At 38.5% G+C, this 25,394-nt stretch overlaps 1 protein-coding gene across 5 annotated transcripts; it reads right to left on the bottom strand.

Annotated features, from left to right (window-relative positions):
- Positions 1-2,245: 2,245 nt before the first annotated feature.
- On the bottom strand, positions 2,246-24,271 carry LOC123872190 (zinc finger protein 271-like). Of its 5 annotated transcripts, XM_045916363.1 has the most exons (23): positions 23,806-24,271; positions 23,506-23,727; positions 21,527-21,674; positions 21,012-21,136; positions 19,938-20,012; positions 16,927-17,082; positions 16,288-16,494; positions 15,835-15,993; positions 15,306-15,442; positions 14,591-14,688; positions 14,000-14,138; positions 13,603-13,754; positions 11,145-11,312; positions 10,220-10,447; positions 8,943-9,123; positions 8,078-8,222; positions 7,922-7,944; positions 7,122-7,289; positions 5,152-5,319; positions 4,655-4,809; positions 4,046-4,193; positions 3,630-3,699; positions 2,246-3,135 (listed from the first exon to the last, which is right to left on the bottom strand). In XM_045916363.1, exons 1-23 carry the CDS (start codon positions 23,863-23,865, stop codon positions 3,007-3,009), a joined length of 3,261 nt encoding a protein of 1,086 aa, XP_045772319.1. In that variant the 5' UTR covers positions 23,866-24,271; the 3' UTR covers positions 2,246-3,006. The 5 variants fall into 5 exon arrangements, with proteins under 5 accessions (XP_045772319.1, XP_045772318.1, XP_045772320.1 ...); XM_045916362.1 differs by lacking the exon at positions 7,922-7,944 and having other exon boundaries at positions 8,055-8,222; positions 23,806-24,270; XM_045916364.1 differs by lacking the exon at positions 7,922-7,944 and having other exon boundaries at positions 8,055-8,222; positions 21,060-21,136; positions 23,806-24,270.
- Positions 24,272-25,394: the final 1,123 nt, after the last annotated feature.

Here is a 25,394-nt window from a genome sequence, read left to right as displayed (position 1 = left end):
CCCATCGCATGCACCTCCGGGAGAATGATGATTACTCCAAAAGTTTATACTTCAGTAGGATCATCATTCTCGTGTGATGATATGACGTTTGTTAATGTGATCCAAATAAAATTTTATTTAGTTTTATTGTTACATAATTATTAAAAACTATTAGAATGGTGTGAAGTCACCAAGGACTTTCTATAAAACAAAGAAAAAAGAACACCATATGATTCAAAACCATTTTTATCTAAGTTTCATAAACACTTCTCGTCATTCAGGCAAAAGAACATAAATGATATATTTAGCCTTAGTTATACTACATACATCTATATTAAACGTTTACTATGTACAGGTATATACGCTATAGACTTATAGATTTAGTCTTGAAGTGATTATAACACCACTTCATACTGGTGGGTGGTTGGCCAAGCTCAGCGTACGACCACCAGTGTAACATCTATACAATTTTAACCTATGCTATAAGAATTATCACACTTGTACTGTACATAAATGGCAAAGAATAACTACAAAATAGAACTATTAGTTTCAAACTTACAAAAATAAATAAGTTAACATGTTGTGAGGAAATATTAGGATATTTTAAGAATATTATTAAGTTTTCGCTCCCTGGTCCCTCTTTCGTTAAAATCAAAACATATTTTTATTATGTGGTGCAATATTTAAGCAACATACAAATTGTAGATTTTTACTCTACCTACACTAATATTGTGTGCCATAAGAAATGAAAAAACATTTCGAATTTTTTTACAGATTGTTCTTGAGGAATGTATGATTTTTAAATAAGTACCAAATATATTTCTTTTTCTTCTTGGGTTCGTGTTAAGTAGTATGTTTATATATGTCTATTATTATATGTTAATTTCGTCTTGACAAATTGAAAAAACCGTACATCGTAAATTTAAAAAAAAAACAATGATACCAGTGTTAATATTAAAATAAACTACAATTCCTTTTACAATCTTTTTCATCAAATTAATTTTCATTGCAATCAAAAGAAACATATTCACAGAAAAAATATTTATCTAAAAGAAAAGAAAATAGAACCTAAAACCAATATCACTATAATAAATCACATAATAGCTGTGTTCATTAACATACATTATTATCAGACTATTCAGTATAAATAAACATGATTTCACGCAAATATACACTATGTTACATATTTATATAATCTATTTATCCATCCATTACTATCAGAGATTATTGAAAAATATAAATTGCATCTTGCATTCGATTTGTTCACAATAATTATACTACAATAATTATTATTATAGTTACTGTTTATTGCTTATATTTGTACTCTTTTTTGTGCATTTCATACATTATTTACGTAGGGACAAGACCGCGCCGCAACAAGCAGTCTATTAGAATTACAAAAATTGAACACTAGAATTCACAAGGATAGATTTGGTAATGTGGTAGGCATCTAAGCCGTGCGGTGTTCGTCAGCCGTTGCTATGCCACATAGCAACGGTCGCTAAGGCACCTAGGAACGGTCGCTATGCTCGGAGCGCAAGGGATTGAAGCCGACTCCCGTCGCCTGCGCCTCTCGCCAGTCTGACCTGCGCCTAGTAACGGCATGCACGCGTCCCGCGATTGTACACGGGCATTTTCATTCTTATTATAGTTTTCTCGTGGAATCCTCTTTATGTGTTTCATTTTAAAAAAACCTGACTACAGTAAATAATTTCTACTGAGAGTGCTTGATAGTTTTTGCCAGAGCCTTCATTCTTGCAGTATCAAGATACAATTAATAATGAGTCGTTTTTAGGGTTCCGTACCTCAAAAGGAAAAACGTAACCCTTATAGGATCACTTTATCTGTCTGTCTCTGTCCATCTGCCGTGTCTGTCAAGAAGACCTATAGGGTACTTCCCGTTGATCCAGAATCATGACATTGGTAGGTCGGTAGGTATTTGTAGCACAAGTAAAGGAAAAAATCCGAAATCCGTGAATTTGTGGTTACATCACTAAAAAAAAAAATTAAAATGTATTCATGAACAATAATAATTAGTATTTTCAATTTTCTAAGTAAGATAACTATACCAAGTGGGGTATCCATATGAAAGGGACTTTACATGTACATTCTAAAACAGATTAATTTATTTTTATGCCTAAGTTTTTGATTTATCGTGCAAAATGTCGGAAAAAACCCCGAGTACGGAACCCTCGGTGCGCGAGTCTGACTCGCACTTGGCCGGTTTTTATTTGATTGTGGTCACCGATTTAGTGACGTGGCACACTTAACTATCAGTCTCTAACTCTTTTAGTCTCTTGTGCATTTATGTAAGGGGTAGATAAGTGCTGCATTCAGGTAAACACAAATATAAACAATAAACTCAGTAATAATGCATAAATTTTGAAAAAGGGCTAACCATTTTTGCACTATGTGTCAAAAGTACTGTTTACCCTTATAATTTAAGGTAAGACTGTAAAGTAAAGTACTTTTTGACATGGCAGTTAACACACAGCAAAAATGGTGAGTCCTCAAAATTTATGCATTATAGCTACAATGTCACCAACAATATGTAGACATCCATAGTGGGAATCTTGAGGCAAACTATGTTGGTTACTCAGGTTCTTCTACAGATCTCCTTGCACAGCTCTTCATCTCCCGTTGAATTTTCTTATGAGGCCCATAGTTAGCAATCAGCTCTTGTATGAAGTTCATATCCAGTAAACCCCATAAATGTGTTCTGCACTTTATGAGCTTGGTATGAAGAGAAGTCAAGAGTGGACTGTCAGGTCTCTATAAAGAGTGTGAGCGTCCGTGGTGGGCGTGTGCTAGTAGTTTTAATATAAGTACCCACACAACAAGCACAACCATTTCTTCCTTCATATTGTGTTGAGAACTGCACAAATATAAACAGGAAGGAAACACACAGTAAAGTCCATAATGCCTTCTACACAGTATGAGCTTGGTATGAAGAGAGGTCTTCTACACAGTGGACTATCAGCTCTCTATGAAGAGTATGAGCGGGTCCGCGTCCGTGGTGGGCGTGTGCTAGTAGTTCACAGTGACGGGATGGTGCGCGATGGTGGCGCCCGCGTGATGCTGTGCGCTGGCCGTGTGCGTGAATGTGCCGGACGCGACGCTCGCTGCGCTCGTCACCGCGCCCGCTCGCACTGGTTGCTGGAAATGGTGCATTTATATAGTGGCAGTAACTTGGTACAGGCCAAAAAGCTTAGCTTGTTTTAATTACTATTAATTACAACACTTTTATTCTTTATACACACAAAATTCTTTTGCGCAGAAAAGCGCAACCTAACCGCGACTAAGATCGAATGTACACCAATTAAATACAGACCTTATTGCTTGAACGTACAATTTTAAATACAAGAACAGACTCGGAATGTCTCTCATAAATCAAGTACACAAAGCATGGCGCGTATGTGTTAATCCAGGGTATAAGTATCTCCATTCCAAATTTCAGCCAAATCTGTTCAGTAGTTTTTGCGTGAACGAGTAACAAACATCCATACATACACGCATTCAATCTTTCGCGTTTATAATATTAGTAGGATCTATGCCAGCAATTTTCTCGCTTTAGGCTTGACCGATTTTAATGCACTGGACATATTATGTATATATTGTTGATCAGTATAGATGATGACAATACTACTAACCTGGGTTGTTATTTGCATTACAGTACTCAGCTGTGTTTGTGTTCCAGTGGTGTCAATGGCTGTTGTTGCCCTGAAATAAAAAGTGATAAAAATAAAACTTATGTTGCGATTGCTTTTGTCATGATAGTATATTTTTTCAAATAAATATATTTTATTTAAAACTAAAGAAACCGGTCAATTGCGAGTCTAACTCGCACACGAAGTACGAATACCAATGTACCTACAAGAATATGTCTTTTGAATTTTTTTTTCAATTTACATGGCACCCATTTAAAAAAAATATCATTTGTTGTTGTAGTGGCAATAGTTATTCACGGCAATACCTACTACGGTTCACGAGATGCAGCCCGCTAATAGACAGACGGACCGACGGCGGAGGTTTAGTAGGAGTGTAGGATCCCGTTGGACAAACCAACCTGATATCATGTTTCCTCTCGGGAATGTCGGTGTTGTCTTTCTCGCACTTGGCGTAGTCACCGCAATCCTCATTTTCGGGCACCGGTTCCGCATGGGACACAGGCGCGCCCGTTTCCGTGTGCGTTCGCCGGTGGGACACCAAGTGACCTATAACGTAGACAATCATATCGTAACTCAGGGCTTTGGCCATGCACCCACCCATATTGTACTAGATGATACCCGCGACTTATATATTATATATTTTTTTTTTTAAAGAATATTAGCCATTTTAATCATGACTAACATGACCTCCAACTAAGCGTAAAGCTTTTGCTAGGAGTGGGTACGACAATAGTGCAACGGCTGGGGTTTGAACCGCCGACCTTTCGGAATTCAGTCCACTCCTATAACCGTTGAGCTATTGAGGCTTAACATAATATTCAAAAAATCCCGCAGGAACCATAAAACCAGTTGGCTAACCTGGGCGGAGTATGGCAGTTTTTTTATTAAAGCCATGTCTCTTTGGTTTCTACACGTCATCGTACCGGAACGCTAAATCGCTTGACCGGTAGGGTGATAACTAGCCACGGCCGAAGCCTCCCACCAGATGAAAACGTTGAACAATTTACCTTTGCACATGAACTCCTTAGCGCAGATTTCGCAGCGGAACTGTTTCGTGTTGCCGCTCTTGTGCGACCGCTCGTGGAACAGCAGGTTGCCTTTCAAGGGGAACGATTTTCCGCATTCGCCGCAACTGAATGGACGTTCGCCGCAACTGTGGGACCTGAATAATACAAAACAAGCAATTTAAAAAGTAAAAAAAAAACCCCCAACTGTGGTTTGCACTTCATCTTTTTCAGCTGGAACATTGCTCATAAAATCCACCATTTTGATTTTTCTAAGAATTTTATGTAAAGATACTGACAATCGCGTCATCAAGACGAATCTAATGATGTATCATTTATCAGAATCGGTTGTGCCGTTGAGAAGTTACAAGCGGACATAGGAACGGATATAGATACAGGTCAAACCAATAACCCTTCTTTGGGCTACGCCGCAGTCGGACAAAAATAAGTTTGCAACGGATTTGGTTCAATGTATGGACAAATGTGTTTCCACAACTTACCTCATATGTTGAACGAGATGCTCCTTCCTCGTGAAATGCTTGGAGCACACTTTACACGCGTGCGGTGTGTCACCTGTATGTTGTTTCAAGTGATTCGTGAGGTGCTCTTTGCGAGTGAAGGTCTTTTGGCAAAACTCGCACCGATGCGGCGATTCGCCTGTGTGTATCCTGTTGAGAATAGATGTAGCATATTAGGCCACATTGCACGAAATGAATGCATTACAAACTAAAAACAAACTATAGTTAAATCTAAAACTACAATTTGAGATTGATTAAGGCCAATTCACACTGGAACGGCAGCGGCCGGCAGCGCCGCGACGAGGCCCCCGACACGAGTTTAATTTCTACATTCGGTGTAGAGCGGGGAGTCGCCGCGCACAGTACCACTGACAAGAAGCGCGTGGACGCGCGGCCGCGCGAGCTTAACTGGTATTTTAGTTATGTAGATAGTTTTAAAATACTTTCACACTGAAAGTGATCGCTGCGCCGCTGCCGTTCCGGTGTGAATCGGCCCTAAGGGCGAGGAAATCGCAACGAGTCCGAACTATCGTCGGCGATAGTATCGCCCTGTATCGAATTTGGTGGCACGGCGAGACTATCGACGCGATTCTCTCGTCCGTGGAGATGACGCCTAAGAACATTATTAGTACAACATTCGAAAATATGAATAAATGGGGCGAGCGGTACTACTATACTATAGCGCGTCGTATGCTGCAATACACTTTGTAAATGTTCAGTTTGGGTAAGACGCTGCACGCTGTATCACGAAATGAGCTATATATCTTTATAAAACAGCTTACATGCATGAGAATTACGTTAATGTTTTGTCACAAATTCGATTGGATTTGCTTTTTAAATATAAATGAACAATGAAACTTACAGATAATATTAAACAATCCCCATTTTGAAGATTAAGGGCCCGTTTCACAACTGCCAATAAACTTTATATCATGGATAAATTTTTCATTTCGACAGATACCCAATACAAAAACTGTCATAACATCAAATTTATTTGCTAGATAAAAATCTGGCAGTTGTGAAACAGAAACCAAACCAGTTATAAAAACTGACCTTCCAAGTCGATTCCAATTCGTAGTTTTAGGAATCATTTTTAAACAAATTTTATACAGCTATTCTTTTATCTTATCGAATATTAATTTCATATTATCGAAGGCCAGTTTCACACTGTATTTCTCCCACACGAGAAAATGTTTGTTAGACCCCTGACAGTTTTAACTGAACACTTGTATGTAGCCGCCATAGGATCATCCATTTTGTCAAAGCTCAGCTTTTGCACCCTTTGTTATCAGTGCTGAGCTATGAAAATGAAGCGATCTTAGGCTAAGCGCGCGAAATAAAATTGCAATACGAAAATTATTCCTACACGCGCCGCGATTTATTATCGCATAACAAAATATCGTACCGCCTACGGAACAATTTATTTTCATAGTGCGCGCTTAGCCTTATTGGAGGAATTCACAAAAAACCCAGCATACCAAAACATAGCTTTAAGGCCGGACCGCATTACAGCGGCGCTACGCGGCGCGCTGCTTCGCGTTAAAATAACCTCTACAGTCCGTTCAATATAATTTGTCCCTGACGTTTTGTTGGCACCATTGCAAATCACACAATACTAAACCCGAAGTTCTAAGGAATAAAGCAACCGCCGAGTTTCTTGCTGGTTCTTCTCGGTAGGAAAGGCATTCCGAACCAGTGGTATGCTTTTGACGATTCAAAAGTACTTGTAAATGTCTCATTGAATAAAAATATTTTGAATTTGAAACAAAGCAATAGTGCCAACAGGACAGGAGAAAACGAGTTAAAGTGAACGGTCCGTATGCTGCGACGCGCTGTGCAGCACCGCTCTAGTGCGACATGCACCATACGAAATGATTAGGAATATTTTGGCGCTTGGTGCCGCCCTGCGCAGCGTTGCTGTCCGGCCTTTAAATTTAAAAAAAACCACTCACCGAACATGATTGGTCAAATGCTCCCTTCTGGAGAATGTCTTGGTGCAGAAGGGGCATTTGTGTGGAGTTTCCCCCGTGTGGAGGTGGACGTGGTTAGTGAGGTGTTCCTTTCTTGAGAAGGACTTTGAACAGAACGTGCATTTGAATGGCGTCTCCCCAGTGTGTTGCCTGCACCAAGACAACAATAACATTGTTATTATCTTGTACTGGTAAGTACTATGAAAATGGGGATTGGACAAATTTTATGATCAAATTGATAAATTTTATATTCAAATAGGCAAATTTTCTAGTCAATTTGACAAATTCAAACTAGTTTTCATTTCGTAGTGAGTTACGAACTTGATTACCCTTGATTAGTAACCAGTTACAAAAAAAAACATTAATCTTATTTCATAGCTGATTACAAAAAATTAGTTACCAACGCGAAAATTCAAAGCCTATTTCAATGTTTCCTCTGAGGTGATTTTGGTGGCAAACAGTATTGGTTGGAAACTAATAGTCAAATTATTATATGGACTGCTAATGGGTATCTGGGACCCTCAAGTCATCCCAGAATGCAACGCACGCGAGAGACGGTAATGGTCCACTGCTTTGTATAGATATTATGTATGGAGTGGAGTCATAGCAACCATTACATAATACGCTCGCCATAGATATGACAATGACAAAATGATATTTTTCGCGCGTCAAATGCTCAAATTCTACCTGTTATTCCATTGAAACGTCCTCTTCAAATTAATACTCGAACTTAATTTGACGCTCTTGCGGTCGAGAGATACATACATACACTTGCAACATACCAAACATGGGTCACAAGGTGCTCTTTCCTGGCGTTGCACTATGTGCAGGTGTGTGGCGTGTCCCCTGCGTGTTGCCTGATGTGCTGGTTGAAAAGCTCTTTCCATTGGGGTCTTAATACAAATTGCTACATACCGAACGTGGGTTACAAGATGCTCCTTCCGTGTGAAGCTCTTGCTGCAGTATGTGCAGGTGTGTGGCGTGTCCCCCGTGTGTTGCCGGATGTGTTGGTTGAGGTGCTCCTTGCGGGAGAAGGCTCGCGGACAATACGTGCACTTGTGGGGAGTCTCCCCCGTATGCTGTCTGCACAACAAAGTACATTCCGATTTTAATACTTGCAAAGCTTGTTAGCACTTATATACAGATTCGGGGAAGAGAAAATGTTAGCTTGGGGGAGTCCAAATCGGAATGCACAATGCTGCGCTATTTGCTAGGGCATGGAAACTTCCCACAGATGCAGATTGGACTTTCACAAAATATAAAATACTTGGGTTGAGGGTTAATGAAATCTTACCTTGACAATAATTTTTAATTTCATGCAATGGACATGCCTCTACGTTTATTATAGATTTTATTTTCGACTAGCTAGTAGCACAGCATTGTCATATTGTTATTAATTTTTAACTTATAGAATGAAATGATACATTTACATGCACATGCGAGTCTGTAAGAACTAAGAACGCATTAGTACGTTATTAATATTAGAGCAATTATTATTTTGATAATGCTGTATTGTTTGTATGGTGTAAGCTGTTTTAGAAAGAGATCGAGTTACTATGCCATATTTATATTTTGTCATTATGGAGAAAAAAAATAGAATAAACATTATTGAATAATATTAATGATAGCACGAATCACAAATCTAAAATTAGTATACCAAATGTAGAAATGCTACTTAAGTGAATACTTAAGCACACCTCAAATAATTTTACGACGCTGTTTGATTTTTGTTACATGAAAAAAAAAGTTAAAAACCGTCAATTCATATTTTTAGAAGCTCTTATTTGATAACACTGAACTCACCTAATATGATTAGTGAGATGTTCCTTCCTTGTGAACGATTTGGAGCAGTATGTACACCGGTGCGGGGATTCCCCTGTGTGTTGACGCACGTGATTGGTCAGATGCTCCTTTCTCGTGAACGACTTCGTGCAGTATGAACACTTGTGAGGGGACTCCCCGGTGTGTTGACGGACGTGGTTTACTAAAACGGAAAATTGGTTATGAATAAATGGACATTTATAGAAAATTGTTCAATTACAATCAGATTTTAAAAGGTGTTTTCACACTGAAACGGCGTCTCGCCAGTATGGTGTCGTACATGGTTCACAAGATGTTCGCGGCGCGTGAAGCAGACTTCGAGCAGAAGTTGCATCGATGAGGCGAAAAGTCCTTACTAAAGTCCAGCAGTAATTGACACTTACCAAGATGATCCTTCGTGGTGAATGCTTTAGGGCAGTATCCACACTGGAACGGCGTCTCCCCAGTGTGCTGCCGTACATGATTCACAAGATGTTCGCGGCGCGTGAAGGACTTCGAGCAGAAGTTGCATCGATGAGGACTTCTAGAGTCCAGCAGTAATTGACACTTACCAAGATGATCCTTCCTGGTGAATGCTTTAGGGCAGTATCCACAGTGGAACGGCGTCTCCCCAGTGTGCTGCCGTACATGATTCACAAGATGTTCGCGGCGCGTGAAGGACTTCGACCAGAAATTGCATAGATGAGGCGAAAAGTCCTTACTAGAGTCCAGCAGTAATTGACACTTACCAAGATGATCCTTCCTGGTGAATGCTTTAGGGCAGTATCCACACTGGAACGGCGTCTCACCAGTGTGCTGCCGTACATGATTCACAAGATGTTCGCGGCGCGTGAAGGACTTCGAGCAGAAGTTGCATCGATGAGGCGAAAAGTCCTTACTAGAGTCCAGCAGTAATTGACACTTACCAAGATGATCCTTCCTGGTGAATGCTTTAGGGCAGTATCCACACTGGAACGGCGTCTCCCCAGTGTGCTGCCGTACATGATTCACAAGATGTTCGCGGCGCGTGAAGGACTTCGAGCAGAAGTTGCATCGATGAGGCGAAAAGTCCTTACTAGAGTCCAGCAGTAATTGACACTTACCAAGATGATCCTTTCTGGTGAATGCTTTAGGGCAGTATCCACACTGGAACGGCGTCTCCCCAGTGTGCTGCCGTACATGATTCACAAGATGTTCGCGGCGCGTGAAGGACTTCGAGCAGAAATTGCATAGATGAGGCAAAAAGTCCTTACAAGAGTCCAGCAGTAATTGACACTTACCAAGATGATCCTTCCTGGTGAATGCTTTAGGGCAGTATCCACACTGGAACGGCGTCTCCCCAGTGTGCTGCCGTACATGATTCACAAGATGTTCGCGGCGCGTGAAGGACTTCGAACAGAAGTTGCATCGATGCGGCGATTCTCCAGTGTGTTGACGCACGTGGTTGAGTAAATGTTCCTTGCGAGTGAAGGTCTTCGAACAGAAGTCGCAGCGGTGTGGGGTTTCACCTGGGAACAAAATATGTGGGCATTAAAATACAATCATGATTTATAGTCTGCGAAAAATTGAAGATGCAAGATTTTTCTGTGCAACAACATTATCGAGAAAGAGCCTGTGAGGGCCAGACCTTCTTTAGTTTATAAAAGCTGACAATTTCTCTGCGCATTGCCCCCAACACAGGTACGAATGATTACCAAAAATGAAGTTTGGATCATCGTGGCATAACAGAGGTGAATAAAATCTTTCGTCATAGTATAAAGTGTAAAGTTAAGTTTTGCGCTGACAATGCTTCAATGCGTAGAGAAGCTTTCAGCTTTTATATAAAAAAACGAAGGTCTGGCTCTCACGGACTCTTGGTCCATTACAGGTTGGTTAACAAGACTTGGCACGTTCAAGTACTCACACAAACGCAATTTTATGATAGTGTGTTCTAAAAAAAACAATAGATTTAACGAGCTTAAATTAAATTAAATCAAAAATTAAATCAAACGAGTATCAATTTTATTTAACGAAGTTGTACCCAAGCTTTTTTCGGGGACGAAGTCGCGGGCATCAGCTAGTCATTTGTAAAGGAAAGGAAAATGAAACACATCATGAATGGATGAATTGAGATACAAATCCAAGCCTGCCACCATAGTGTTTAAATGAATTAGCATTTCGTAATCGCCAATACAAAAAATGTATTGTAAATGAATCAGTACTAACCCGTATGCCACAATATGTGATTGGTGAAGTGTTCCTTCCTCGTGAAGGACTTGCCACACAGTTCGCATCGGAACGGCGTATCGTTTGTATGGGATCGCATATGGTTCACTAAATGCTCCTTCCTAGTATACTTCTTCCCGCAAATTTGACAATGGTGCGGCGTTTCACCTATTTATGTGGGGCAGAAAATATACAGTTAACAATCAATGATGCAACTATGTTACGCGCTGCAGCGTTTGCGTGTTAAAGGTTTCCACCAGTGACTTGTCATGGTTGTTACTTGTTAGTAAGAACGTTTCCACATTATCTCATCCAACATCGGATACCAAGATACCGAATGAGGGTAAATGAGTTTTAACTTTCAAGTAAAATGTAAAGGCGTTTATACATGGACCACCGCACAACTTGATTTGCGGCTACGATACAAAACGTACTACATCGCGCTGTACCGTTAGTATGCGTTGGCGCATCTCGAAAACATTGACAGATTACGAATTTCGTTTGTTGTTTCGATATTCGAAATATATAAAAGTTTTCGAAATGTGTGTGTGTTCGAAACTCATATTAGGTCCGCGGATAGACGGCCTATCGTTCGTACGTTTTACTACTGGTGACCATTCCACCAACGACTTTACGGTGTGTCGGTACACTCAACGTTCGTACTTGTTTAGTACAGTGGCTAATATCGTCACTGCAAAAATACGTAACAACATAGCGACTTCGACGACAGCTTAAAAGTCGTAAAAACGTGAGTTGTGCTGTGAGATGTTCTTGCAATTTGCATACGTTAATGGTTTATATCAATTATAGAATTAGGAGTCGTTACCGTATTTTGGCGTGTCGTGAAATGGTCCGTGCAAAACGCTCTTAGTATCCGACATTGAACAGAGCAATGAGAAAGACAGACATTTTGGCCTTTCGGGAAATGGCTAATACCGAATCAGTCGGTTCAGATTGGATTTAATAGATTTTATGGAAACGCTATTAAGGTCTTTCTTGGCACGAAAACAATTGCCATTGAAGATATTTGGGTATTCATCTATTTAAAGATTCAATAATCAAATTTTTTTGCTTATGTTCTCTTCTGACAGTGTCTAGAAGATGCCGTTTCAGATTGAAACAAAGAGGTAAGACCATTTCTTAAAACTTATACTCAAAATTACATTTATAACTATTTTAGAGAGAGTTTTGACGCTTGATATAATACCAAAATACTCTTTCAATAAATAGTTTTCGTGCAAATCCTATATAATATATTTTTGCATGATATTTATAGGGCTTATAATATTGTGTAATTTTATAAATATACAGTAAATAGTTGAATCATTCAATTGTCCTATTTTCTGCACCACTGGTACTAACCCCTGGTATTGGTGCAGGCTTGGGTGTTCCGTACAATTTGTTGGCACACAAACAAAATATGTACTGATGTAACTGTTCAAATATTAATCCTTTTATGTACTATACAAAATAGTATAATATGCATTAAAAAACAATGAATTGTTCTAATCACATCTACCATGCTGAATCAAAATAATATAACATACTCGTAATAGGATTGACTAATAACACTAAATGAAATAAAGTAATAGAAGTTGTAAAGAAATAAACTTATCGAAATAATGCTATACCATTAGAAGATACTAAGCAGAACTAGATCACAATACAAAAAGTAACTGATAGAAGCGATAAAACGTGTCTCAACATTCCTTTTTTTTACTTATCAAATAAAAAGAGTTTGATTCATTTGAATCTGGTTGAATTTTCACTTCATGGCTTGCATGTTCTTAAAGTGCAATGTTTTGACTTTTGAATAAACTCGTCACTGGACATAGTGATGAGTATTTTAATCTAATTTTTATTTCGAACTAGCGCAGATGCTTTTAAAACAGTATCGTAGGCTTAGTACGAATTTGGATTATTCATGCGTTGTCTCACCCGTGTACTTGCGCATGTAGTTCACCACGTGCCCTTTGCGAGTGAACGGCTACGCTAGTGCACTCACCCGTGTGCCACATGACGTGGTTCATGAAGTACTCCTTGCGCATGAAAGTTTACTTGCAGAACTCACAACGATGCAGCGACTCGCCCGTGTACTTGCGCATGTAGTTCACCACGTGCCCTTAACGTGTCCGCGGCTCCGCTAGTGCACTCACCCGTGTGCCACATGACGTGGTTCATGAAGTACTCCTTGCGCGTGAAAGTTTACTTGCAGAACTCACAACGATGCAGCGACTCGCCCGTGTACTTGCGCATGTAGTTCACCACGTACCCTTAACTTGTCCGCGGCTCCGCTAGTGCACTCACCCGTGTGCCACATGACGTGGTTCATGAAGTACTCCTTGCACGTGAAAGTTTACTTGCAGAACTCGCAACGATGCAGTGTCTCGCCCGTGTACTTGCGCACGTAGTTTACCACGTGCCCTTAACAAGTGAGCGGCTCCGCTAGTGCACTCACCCGTGTGCCACATGACGTGGTTCATGAAGTGCTCTTTGCGCGTGAAGCTCTTCTTGCAGATCTCGCAGCGGTGCGGCGTCTCGCCCGTGTGCTTGCGCACGTGGTTCACCATGTGCTCCTTTCGGGTGAACGTCTTTGAACAGTACTGGCACCTGGGAATTATTAATGAAATGACTGATTAAAACACATACGCACAGCTCAAACTACTGGACAGATCAGGCTGGCTGGATCAATTTGGCATGCAGATAGCTATTATGACGTAGACATCTGTTAAGAAAGGAATTTGAATATTCAACCCCAAAGGAGGTAAAATAGGGGGTTTGAAATTTGCATAGTCCATGCGGACGAAGTTCGTAATGTATGAACCCATTTATAATATAAGATATAATAGTGTTACCTGTAAGGAGTTTCTCCAGTGTGACTGCGAACGTGGTTATCAAGATGTTCCTTGCGTGAGAACGTCTTGTGACACGTGGAACAGGCGTATGGTTTGTCTTGAGCCAGTCTCTTCGCCTGACGTTCGGCCGGGTCACCCGCTATAGGAAAAAGTTCTCACTTTAGACTCAAGTTCAAAGGAACTTACACCCATTACGCAAGGTCGACTAGTCGCCAGGCAATTCGTAGTCAGCGACCGTTAGACCGACGAGCGTAATTTTTATGGAAGTCACCGTCTATACGCACTTTTAGGTGTTTATGAAAACAAAACACCCCGTTTATTTACTTTATTGTTCACACTTGGGTCGCAGGTTGATAGCTCTTGTCGCTGCGGCAAACTAATGGAGAGAGAGTTGTCGCTTGCAGTGTGATCAGTCAGTGATCACTGATCAATTATAAATATATAATATTATTTATATCTTTTATTTAAAGGAATTATACATCGATTGTACGTTTCTTGAGCGAGAAAAATAGTCGACAGCTAGTCGCTTCCGCGACGGGCGAGATATCTGCCTTACAGTATACTCTACCGTCGTAACTTGATTGTACTTACCGAGGTGGCATTTGCCGTGTTTCGATAGTTCAACCGCATTGGCAAAAGCAGATCCGCAGACTTGACATGTGTATGGCTTGTTCTCGCCGTGATATCGTCTGGAAAAAAATACAAGTGTTTTTTTTTTTTTAAATCCAAATACAAGTTAGCCCTTGACTGCAATCTCACCTGGTGATAAGTGATGATACAGTCTAAGATGGAACGCGCTTGCCTAGAAGATGCCTATTCACTCCTGACTTGAGTGTTTTATATAGTAAGGCAGTTACAATTTTATAACACGAAATAAAGAATTCTAGATAGAAAATTCTTCCATTTTATGGTCCTTCAAACCGGATAAACCACATCATAGATACTATTCCATACCTATAAACAATAAGCCGGAGCGAAACTGGAATATCTTTTGTTGGTCCTTCGAGCCAGATCATAGACAATAAAGATATATCTTCTATTTAATACACATCGTGCATTGTAAGGTCTACATTTCCTGAGGATGCTCCAGTGTGCGTCGAGTGTGTTTTGGGGGATTTGTGAGGTGTTGCATGATGGTCGTGCGTATTGCTTGCTTGCTAGCTGTGGCTGGCTTTTCCTGCATGTTTAGCAGTGAGAGGGCGGGCGGTGCATGCTGAATGTTACACCATACAGGTGGATTATAGCAGATTAAGGTTCCTTGTATATCATGGTCTTCCGCAAAGTAACGCAAACTTCTTATACATACCTGTGAACAATAAGTTGGTATCGGAACTGGAATATCTTCCCACAGATGTCGCACGCGTGGTGTCCGGGGGAGGACTCAGCCTCCGACATCGCTGCGCTTGGACCCGGCACCTCCACTTCCACCACGTCGTTTATCACCTGTTGAATAAGCATCATCCATACTAATCCATATTAATATTATAAATGCGAAAGTGTGTCTGTCTGTCTGCTACGTTTTCACGGCTCAACCGCTGAAAAGATTTAAATGAAATTTGGTACAGAGTGGTTATGACATCCGCTTCCTATTTGGAAGGTCGGGGTTTCGATCCTGGGCATGCACCTCTAACTTTTCGGAGTTGTGTGTTTTAGGGAATTAAATATCACTTTGTTTGAAAAGAAAACATTGTGAGGAAACCTACATCTTGAGTTTTTCATAATGTTCTCAAAGATGTGTGAAGTCTACCAATCTGCACCTGGCCAGTGTGGTAGTATATGGCCAAATAGTAATACTAATGCATTATAACAACCTGCAAAGCTGCAAACAATCTCACCTTGGCTTGCTGCTGTCCTTCAGTGCTGAGTTTTCCGAACACTTCATGGTACGCAAGAAGTTGGGACAGGTCCTCGACATTCACTTTATACATGGTGTGAAGATCATGTTCAGAGCCAGTTGATATCTTTACCACTGCCCCTTCCATACCCATTGCGCTCTAAACAAAGAGAAAAATTTAAAGTGGTGATAAAAATAAAAAATACCCGGCTGAGTTTGTTGTAGGCTCTTCTCAGACTTGGACGCTTTTGGAACCCTCGTAGCTTTAGTTTTAAGTTAACGTAATTAATTATCACCACTACATCTTTGTTTGACAATCAAAAAGTGTACAATTTAAATGTACCCAATTTAAAAGTTTTTTTCTATAGTTAAGGTTAATAACTTTATCTACTACCTCCACGGGAACAATATTTCAGAACAGCTAGTAATCCTATAAACATATTAAACGACATACCTTTAAATCAATTCCCTTGATGTCCTTAATATCAGCGGGTATAGCAAACTGGGCCGACTCTATTTTGGAGGCGCTCTTCTCGTCTTTGACGAGTAGGGGGTCAACTGCGCTGGTCTCTATGGACGTGGTGCCGTCTGGGTTCTGCGTCACCAGGATATTGGCCGGCTCGCCTGTGGCTTGCTCGATGCGGACTACACTGTCTATGACCTATGTAGGACATAGATAGAAATAAATCTTTATTATAACGCAGTAAAGCAAGGAATAATATTTTTTTTGAAAATTTGTAATTTTTGAACATTTACTTTGAAAACGTCCATCCATTATGAAAAATTAACAAAGCGTTAAGTGTCTTATAACATTGGACAGCGGGGAAAAAATTAAATGGTCAGATTTTCAGTGAGAAGAAACCCAGGATTAAGATTTTCAAAATAAAGCTCCTCACAAATAGATAATGCGAAATTTTCGAAATGTTTCAAATTGATCGTCGTACGCCAGTTGGGGTCGCTCACTTCACCCCGCACTTACCGCACGATTGCTCTGTCCAGATGGCTTCGTCGAACCTCTCTATGTAATAGAGAGGTTCGAATAGGTATTTTCGAATTCCGTGAAACTTTATGAAGATAGGAAGAACAACATTACCTGATGATGTCCAACAATCTGTTGCAACTGATGAACAGTGAGAGTGTGGTCTGAGGGCATCTTTATCGCCTCGTGCAGTTCTTCCTTGTCGACCAGTTTCCCGCCGCCCGGCTCCACCACCGTCACTATGCCATCCTCGCTCACCGTCAGTTGGATCTAAATACCATGGAATATGTTACTTGTACAGTACTAGCATTTTTATAACTCGGCAAAATCCTAAAGCCGACTAAAACCCAATGGAATGTAGACCTTATGGCTTGAGGTTAAGATTTTAAACACAAGAACAACAGATACTTGTGCTCTCTCTCATAATTCCCGTGTACAAAACATACACGTGCCGACCAATAGCGGACGGACGCGCGCTATGATTGGCTGAGATAATTTGGCGCCATTCAAAAATAAAGATTTCGGCGCATGTACATCGGCGTAACTTATAAAAGTGATAATACTGTAAGCTCGTTGTGAGACTGAGATCTATAGAGCGCACTTTCACTTTGCTTAGACTAAAGTCACTGTTAAAACGAGACAGCGTTATACCCCTACAGTAAATCTGTCTCGTTTTAACTGAAACTTAAGTCTAAGCAAAGTCAAAGTGCGCTCTATAGATTTCAACCTGAGAATATCAATGTCGATAGATAAGACCATCGGCTGACTAATTATGCTAATAAGGTATTGTTACTGTGTCATATTTTCGCAACAGGTGTTACAATATGACAGATTCTCTTATCACAATTGCTAAACTAAACTCGAAATATCAGGACTGAATGTATGGCGGAGAGCATTATTATGCCTTTCATAATGCTCTCCGCAAAAAAGGACAGCATTAGATTTAGACCTATCCATTTAATTCACAGTGTACACAATATGCAGCTAATTATGCTATTGGTTGTACAAACTATCTTGGTTTAATGATAATAATAGATTTTGTACTTTCCTAAATTGTAGTCATTTCCGTGAACAAAATATAAGGTAACTGTAAACTCAATTAGTAAATTAATATTCTAAATTACCATACAGTGAATCACTGTTTAAAATCACTACATATGTCACAATGTTTGAACAGGTTTGAAGAGTCGCTGTTTACTTTTCAATTTATGTTGGAATTAGGAGTGGCGGACTAAGCGTGGGACAGAGGGGCCAATCCGCCATGGGCCTCGGGTCTAAAGGGGCCTCAAAATCTTAAGAAATCTCTACTAATCAATTCCCAAATCAGGCCGAAAGTTTCCCGTGAGCCATTTTGTATCTTTGTAGGAGAGTCGTAATGATCTTTTCGTAAAATTAAAAAAAAAAAACACCCTCACTTTGATCGTGCTATACGAGTACGACGCCTAAATGAATTACCTAGGTATTTTCTGTTTGCTTTCGAATCTAGAATGGATTTATTCAACAAAACTTCGAAGTTGACGCTTGATTTCATATTCTCTTTCGTTAGGCAATATATAGGTAAGATCCGGTCTTGTATTTAAGTAAAAATCTAGCTCACTTTGCTCGCGATATAACTCGGGCCTCATTCAGCGATACTGTTCCGGGCCTCTGATTTCCTAGTCCGCCACTGGCTTTAGACCTAAACTAAGCCTATTTGTCTCAGATTTTATTATCATCAAACATACCAGTTGTATTAATTAAATCGATACAAAACCAAACTGGTCTCAAGTCGTTTTCTCGTTGTTTAAGCACTTTCTGAGAAGCCTACTTTTTTTTTGAAACACAAGTATTATGAGAATGTAGAAACGAGCGAATAATGTTAATCTTATTCTTTTAATGCTCTTAGAATTTATGACTACCAAATAAACTACATAATATGCAATGGAAATCAGAATAACACAAAAAATACGTCCTGAAATTGATCAATTAAGTAACAGGGCATACTCGAACACCTACAATAACCTACTACGGAACCAAATAAAAGTAAAGGAAACACGAAAACATTGCTACGATCGACTCACCTCGCTGACCTGATGGTTGACAGTATTATGCCGCACAAATAGAGAAATGTTATATTTCAGATCATTGTCATACCATCATCACCACTACATAGTATTAAACCTGCCACATGCTCCAATAATTTTATTCAATAAAGCCACAAAGAAGCTAAGGTGAGTCAGTTGCTAGTTCTTCATTATATTGGTAGTACAAGTAGATGTTCTACATTATATTGATGACACAGATGTTCAGGTATTCGAGTAACACAGAAAGCAGGGAACATAGAAATCTTGTCCAGTACAAAAATTTCTGGTCATCTCATAGAACATCATATAAATAATTCCAGCGCAATTTGATAACACATCCATATATTTTTTTCAGCTTTGTGTTCCTATAAATATATTAGTCTAGGCCACCAAGTACAGCAATAGCAGATGGCAATTTTGAATATCGATGGTTAGACCCATTACGCACGGTCGACCAGTCACCGGTAGCTCAGTCGACATTGATCGTACTGAATCTGTAAATTATATTGAAGTAGCCGTGGCAGTCACTGCTTTGTGCGCAAACACACGGCGATAAAAATTACAGATCCTAACGGTCACCGCCGACTAGTCGACTGCGTAATGGGTCTTAAGAATCAATAACGGCCAGGACCGGACTATCAATAGCGGCGGACTAGGCAACCGCCTAGGGCGTTGGAGCTTTGGAGGAGCGGCATGGCGATAGGGTACAAGACAGGCGTTAATTGGCTTCTCTTCTGTGTGTAGAGCATAAAAGTAAAATATAGCTTATATGAATGTCACAATTGTATAAATATATCCGCGCCCTGAGTAACTTACAACCGTTTCTGTAAAAATAAAATTTATCGGCTCGCTTCGCTCGCGAATCTAGTCCTATGTGCTGTTATTTTGTTGCGTATTTTTTGTCTTATGGGAGCACCAGCAAGTCTTGGGCTTCAAGTTATCTTTGGCCAGAATGTGAAATAGCCGTTATAGACTCTTAAACGCCGCTATAATGCCTTCCTATTAAGGCGAGTTCAGCCAAGTAATCGCAAGTACAAGGATTAAAAAAAAATTGAAACAAACCTGTTGGTTAGCGTGTTCTGGCCGAGCTGCCGCCATCAGCTGTTGCTGCATAATGTGTTGCTGGGAATGATGTCCCTGGACATATAAAAAATGTTTCTTAGTTTTTTTTTCCCTTTTATGTTAAATGTATTTGTCCTTTTCTTACTGATGTGGAAAGGAAGAGATGTACTAAACATAAAGGTTTTAGATTGGCATGCCCAAATCAGTGATATTGTTTTTTTGAAGGTAAAACTGTAAAATGGGGCATCTAACTCTAATAATAATATAAACTAATAAGAATCAAATAAAGTTTTAACATTAATGACATGACAGAGAGGAGGGAACAGTACAAATAGAAAAGGACAGAAAACTGTACTGAAATTTTTTCATACTAATTTTTGGTGCAATTTATGTATAAAGTAAATTTTATTTAAAACATTGAAGATCATACATTCATGCAAGTAGGTAAGTATTGTTTATTATATTTAGTATAGCTACCTAAAAAAATGATTATGAAACCAATCTACATACATTAGTTTTTATGTTACAATATATAAAAAGTATTGAAACACTGTTATGTTTTGGTCCACAAAACTGTTATTTTCTAGCTATAACTGAGTTCTAAAATAGACATTGGATATTAGGTTATATTTCTACCATACAGCCCAACAAATACCCAGCCTAACAGATTTTTCAATATTTGAATTTTAAAAAGTTGCATCGAGAGGTTGAGACTTTTTTGTATATGAAAATTGATGAAACACAATTTGATTTCTTTTTTGTTTCCCAAAGATTAACTATGATATAGATATGCTTGTTTTATGTTTTCAAGCATGCATGGGATTGAAAATATATGCCAAAAATTTATGAAAAAAAAAATTTCATAATAAGTATATTGACAAGTTTTATGGATCCTTTATGGAAATTTATTTTTTATCAGTTTCACCACATCACACTTTACCAAGAGAACTTATGTCGTATGTGAGTGAAAACATCCATCATGCACCAATACTAACCCATGATGAGTCTATATCTCTACACAACAGCCAAATGAATGCATTCCCGCTACTAATGGAGTGTTACCACATGATTTACCATATCAATGTTATGGTGTTGTACAAAGTCGACCCGATTATTGGGTACCTGCTGGGAAGATTGGCTTGCTACAAGTTGGGCGCTGGCTGACGCCTCCTGCTGTTGGCTGTGGCCCACCATAGCATCTGTAAAGGGTTAAATGTGAGCATTTCCTTATTTCTTCTTCCCAAACATGTTCCTAGTATTAGTATGCTGCTGATTTCTAAAAAGCTGATAACTGCAAAAAATAGTTTTTTTTGAGTTACAGCCAAAAATCATGGGAATTTAGAAAAAATTATGTGCATGTACATTGTACATTGTAAAATTTCGCTATACTTATATTGTAAAGTGGTAAAGTTTGTAAACTTGTATGTACAGATCTCTCTGGAAATAGTAGAAACCTATATTATTCCTGAGTGACATATGGGCTATATTTTATTTTCAAAAAGTTAAGCCCCTACGAAATTATAAGAAGCTTGCTGTGTGAAGCCGGGCGGTTTGCTAGTCTTTACATATATAATATTTAAAAAGCTTACCATGTCCTTGTGTAGCCTGTGTAGCAATGATCTGTGACACAGGAATCTGTTGGCCAGCTGCAGACACTGTGACCTGCGGCTGTCCTGTGTGCCCCAGTATAATGTTGGGGTCTCCATTCAATATACTAGCATGCGCCTGACCAATGTCCTGCGAAACTTAAACTATTGAAAAGACATACAATGTGACTACAATCTCTCTAAATTGACAGGTCTAAGGTTGAAATCTATTGAGCATACTTTGACTTTGCTTACACTTAAGTTTCAGTTAAAGCAAGACAGATTTATGCCTGCAGTATAACGCTGTCTTGTTTTAACAGTGTCTTTAGTCTGAGCAAAGTCCAAGTGCGATCTATAGATCTCAGCCTAAATCTAGTGCTATCCTTTTCAGCAGGGTGCATTATATAAAAGGGATAGCAAATACATTTGGAACTGTTATTTCAGTTTATTTTGAAGATTGTGTAGAACAGAAATATTAGCTACATAGTTGTCATATCATATGGAAGTTATATGGCATACTATAGAAATAAACATATGAAAACTTTGTCTATACTGCCTGGATTAAAATAGTGCACCATTAAATATAATTAGGCTACATGTGCATGTAAAATCTATTACTTAATAGGATTGCTTAATTTTCAAAGCTTATTTAATTTTAGCTTTGAAAGGATTCATCATTCAACTACCCAAGCTGTGAAAATTTAGAAATTCTTTGGGTATATGGCACCAAAATTATCTCATTATGTATGCTCTTACATATTGATGGAAAGTTTTAAGTGGTGATAATACAGTATGTTTTTTTTTTTTCAAAATCCATCTTACAGAATACATATTAAAAATCCATCCTGACAAAAATTATTATTGCTGTGTAAAACCTCATTTAGGCTAAAAGGACTATGTACACAATATTCAATCATGTTCAATGTGTTCAATAAAAATTTCAAACAATAAATTAAAAAGCTAGGTCCCTGACAATGCTGCAAATTAAATTTTACTTCATGCAATTATAAATCAGAGCAATAAAATAAATCAAATTATTTGGCCACATTTTACATTATAATGGTTGTTTTATGCTTATTAGCATGTGCTCATATTTTACATAATGTTCATTGGATTTAAAACAAAAAATAAATATAGCTTGCCAGAAGAATGGCATACTGAAATATTATATTTTTGTATAAATAACAAATGACAACAATATGACCTGTGATATCCATTGTTAATGAACCTAATGTATAGAACAGCTCAGTCTCATGTGATGAAACACAGCAAGTCTATTTTTTTGCTGATTTTAGTTAAATATACATAGATTTGAAATCAAGTTAAAATCCTATCTAATGATGCTCTATTTAATGGTTATTCAGGTTTTTGTATCTTGGTGGGAATCTGCCTCAAATAAATAAACATCTACTTTCCAGTTTTTTTCTATTTTTAATTATTAATCTTTATAAAAAGCAAAAACTAGTTTAACTGCAGAAAATAGATCACATAAGTTCCAGATTATTCAAAAATCTTTTCCTTTCAAGTAAACTCAATACTATAAGCCAGGATAGTTAAAAACATAATGGAGTAACTACTTAGTCTGTGAATATACTTAATCAAAACAAGCATTTTCTCAAAATCTTGCCCAAGACTTACTGCATTAATGGCAAGAAAGGCAGAGCATTTCTAAGCAAATATTGTACTCTACAATGCTGTCACACCAAATATGATATTGGCTATTACTTATAAGGAAAGGCTACAATTTACATTAAACCCTTCTTGTTTGGAATGGCTAATCTAAGGATCTAATCATAGTACATAGGGGTTGTTGTTAATGAATAATAATAATTTGTTTAAAGTAAATGGACAAATAATTCCAATAAGGACCAAGCATGTATCAGAATCTGTTTCTAGTTTCTACACACTTAAATATGGGTGATAAATGATGGTGTTTCTCATGAACTTTGACTGGATGGATAAAGAAATGTTTTAAAGATTACCTGAACTGGTTTCCCATTTTCAATCCTTGTACTGGGCAAACCGTAAACGGAAACCTGCGGCAATGGACCGGGAAAGAGGTTTGTAAACACCCAATACTTGGCTACGCTCGACAAAGCAACGTTCACAGCTGCAGAGTTGACTCGCAAGTCAGTAGCAGATGTTGTAGGAGTCAAGTTAGCTTGTTGTTGTTGCTGTGCAGACTGCACCCTCGCATTCTGAGACTGTAATTACCACGCAAAAAACGCTTTAGTCACTGCCTAATTGGATGGAATCCACGAAAAAAAACAACAAATACGAACCTCCGAATTGCTTGGAGGCTGGCCACCACCCGTATTCATACTGTGGTGATCCGGATTCATTTTAAGTCCTTTCCTACCTCTATTTCATTCACCTTTCCCAAATTATAAAATCAAAACACTTTTTAGAACTTCACGTATCGGCATTGTCATAATTTGACTGTCATCGAAATGGAGGCGCGGGGGACGCGACGGGCCGCCATTATAAAACTTAGCACACAACAACATTTTTTCAGTGGTCTTTGTTAAACTGTTTAATAAACCATAAACGTAGTCACAGATGTCTCAATAGCTTATAAATGTTTATATTTCAAAATCACACACGACGTTATACTGTTTTAAACATTTTACACCGTAGATTTCGTCATTTTTCACACATATTCACCATGGAAGAGGAATGAAAGTTTGCCATTTTCAATAGTGCCAACAATGCAAAAGCAATGTTCAGTGACGTGTCCTCTATATTTTAATGTTGACTTAAATTAATTAAATTCAATATCACTTATTTAAAAAAAACTAATTCTTTTTTATATCCATATTTAATTAATAAAAATCATTAACTGTAGAGCAACTAGAGCACTCATATTATAAGTCTTGATTTGATGTTATGGTTTCAATAGTTTTCGATAGATGGCTCTTCGCACGCTAGAAAAGCATCAGAAAAGAAGTTTAGGCAACCTTATAAAACAAAATTAACGAAATTGCTAGCCTAAAAGGGAAAGTGAAAAATATGGAAATAAAGGTAGTAGTAATATGTATTGCCACAAAATTATTACTACTATTACCTACTATTATTAAAACTGCGTATTCCTACTTTTTAACCCCCGACCCAAAAAGAGGGGTGTTATAAGTTTGACGTGTGTATCTGTGTATCTGTCTGTGGCACCGTAGCGCCTAAACTAACGAACCGATTTTAATTTAGTTTTTTTTTTTTGTTTGAAAGGTGGCTTGATCGAGAGTGTTCTTAGCTATAATCCAAGAAAATCGGTTCAGCCGTTTGAAAGTTATCAGCTCTTTTCTAGTTAATGTAACCTTCACTTGTCGGGGGTGTTATAAATTTTTAATTTACACTTGTTTAAGATTGTTGATTACAATTTACAAATGGACATAAAATATATTATGTAGGTAGCACACATTCATATTAATTTTATAAAAAAATCGTACTGTAGAGTCTGGAGACACGTGGTGGAGCTAGAAACTAAAAATCAGCCAAGTGCGAGTCAAACTCGCGTACTGAGGGTTCCGTACCTACTCGGATATTTTTTCCAAGATTTTGCACGATAAATCAAAAACTATTATGCATAAGAATAAATAAAAATCTGTTTTCGAATGTATCTATAGATGAAGCCATTTCATAATATGATGCCCCACTTGGTATAGTTTTCTTACTTTGAAAATTGAAACACATTTTTTTGTGATTTAACCACAAATTCACGGTTTTCGGATTTTTTCCTTTACTTGTGCTATATATAAGACCTACCTAGTTACTTGCCAAATAGATTCTAGGTCAACGGGAAATAACCTATAGGTTTTCTTGTTTTGGCTAAACTGGTCTAATTTTTTTATCTTTAGCTCCGCACTGACTATAGTTG

Source organism: Maniola jurtina, chromosome 14 (assembly GCF_905333055.1).
Source record: "Maniola jurtina chromosome 14, ilManJurt1.1, whole genome shotgun sequence".
Taxonomy (NCBI): Eukaryota; Metazoa; Arthropoda; class Insecta; order Lepidoptera; family Nymphalidae; genus Maniola; species Maniola jurtina.
The sequence above is the reverse complement of the archived record's forward strand: the minus strand, read 5'-3'. Positions and strand labels throughout refer to the sequence as shown.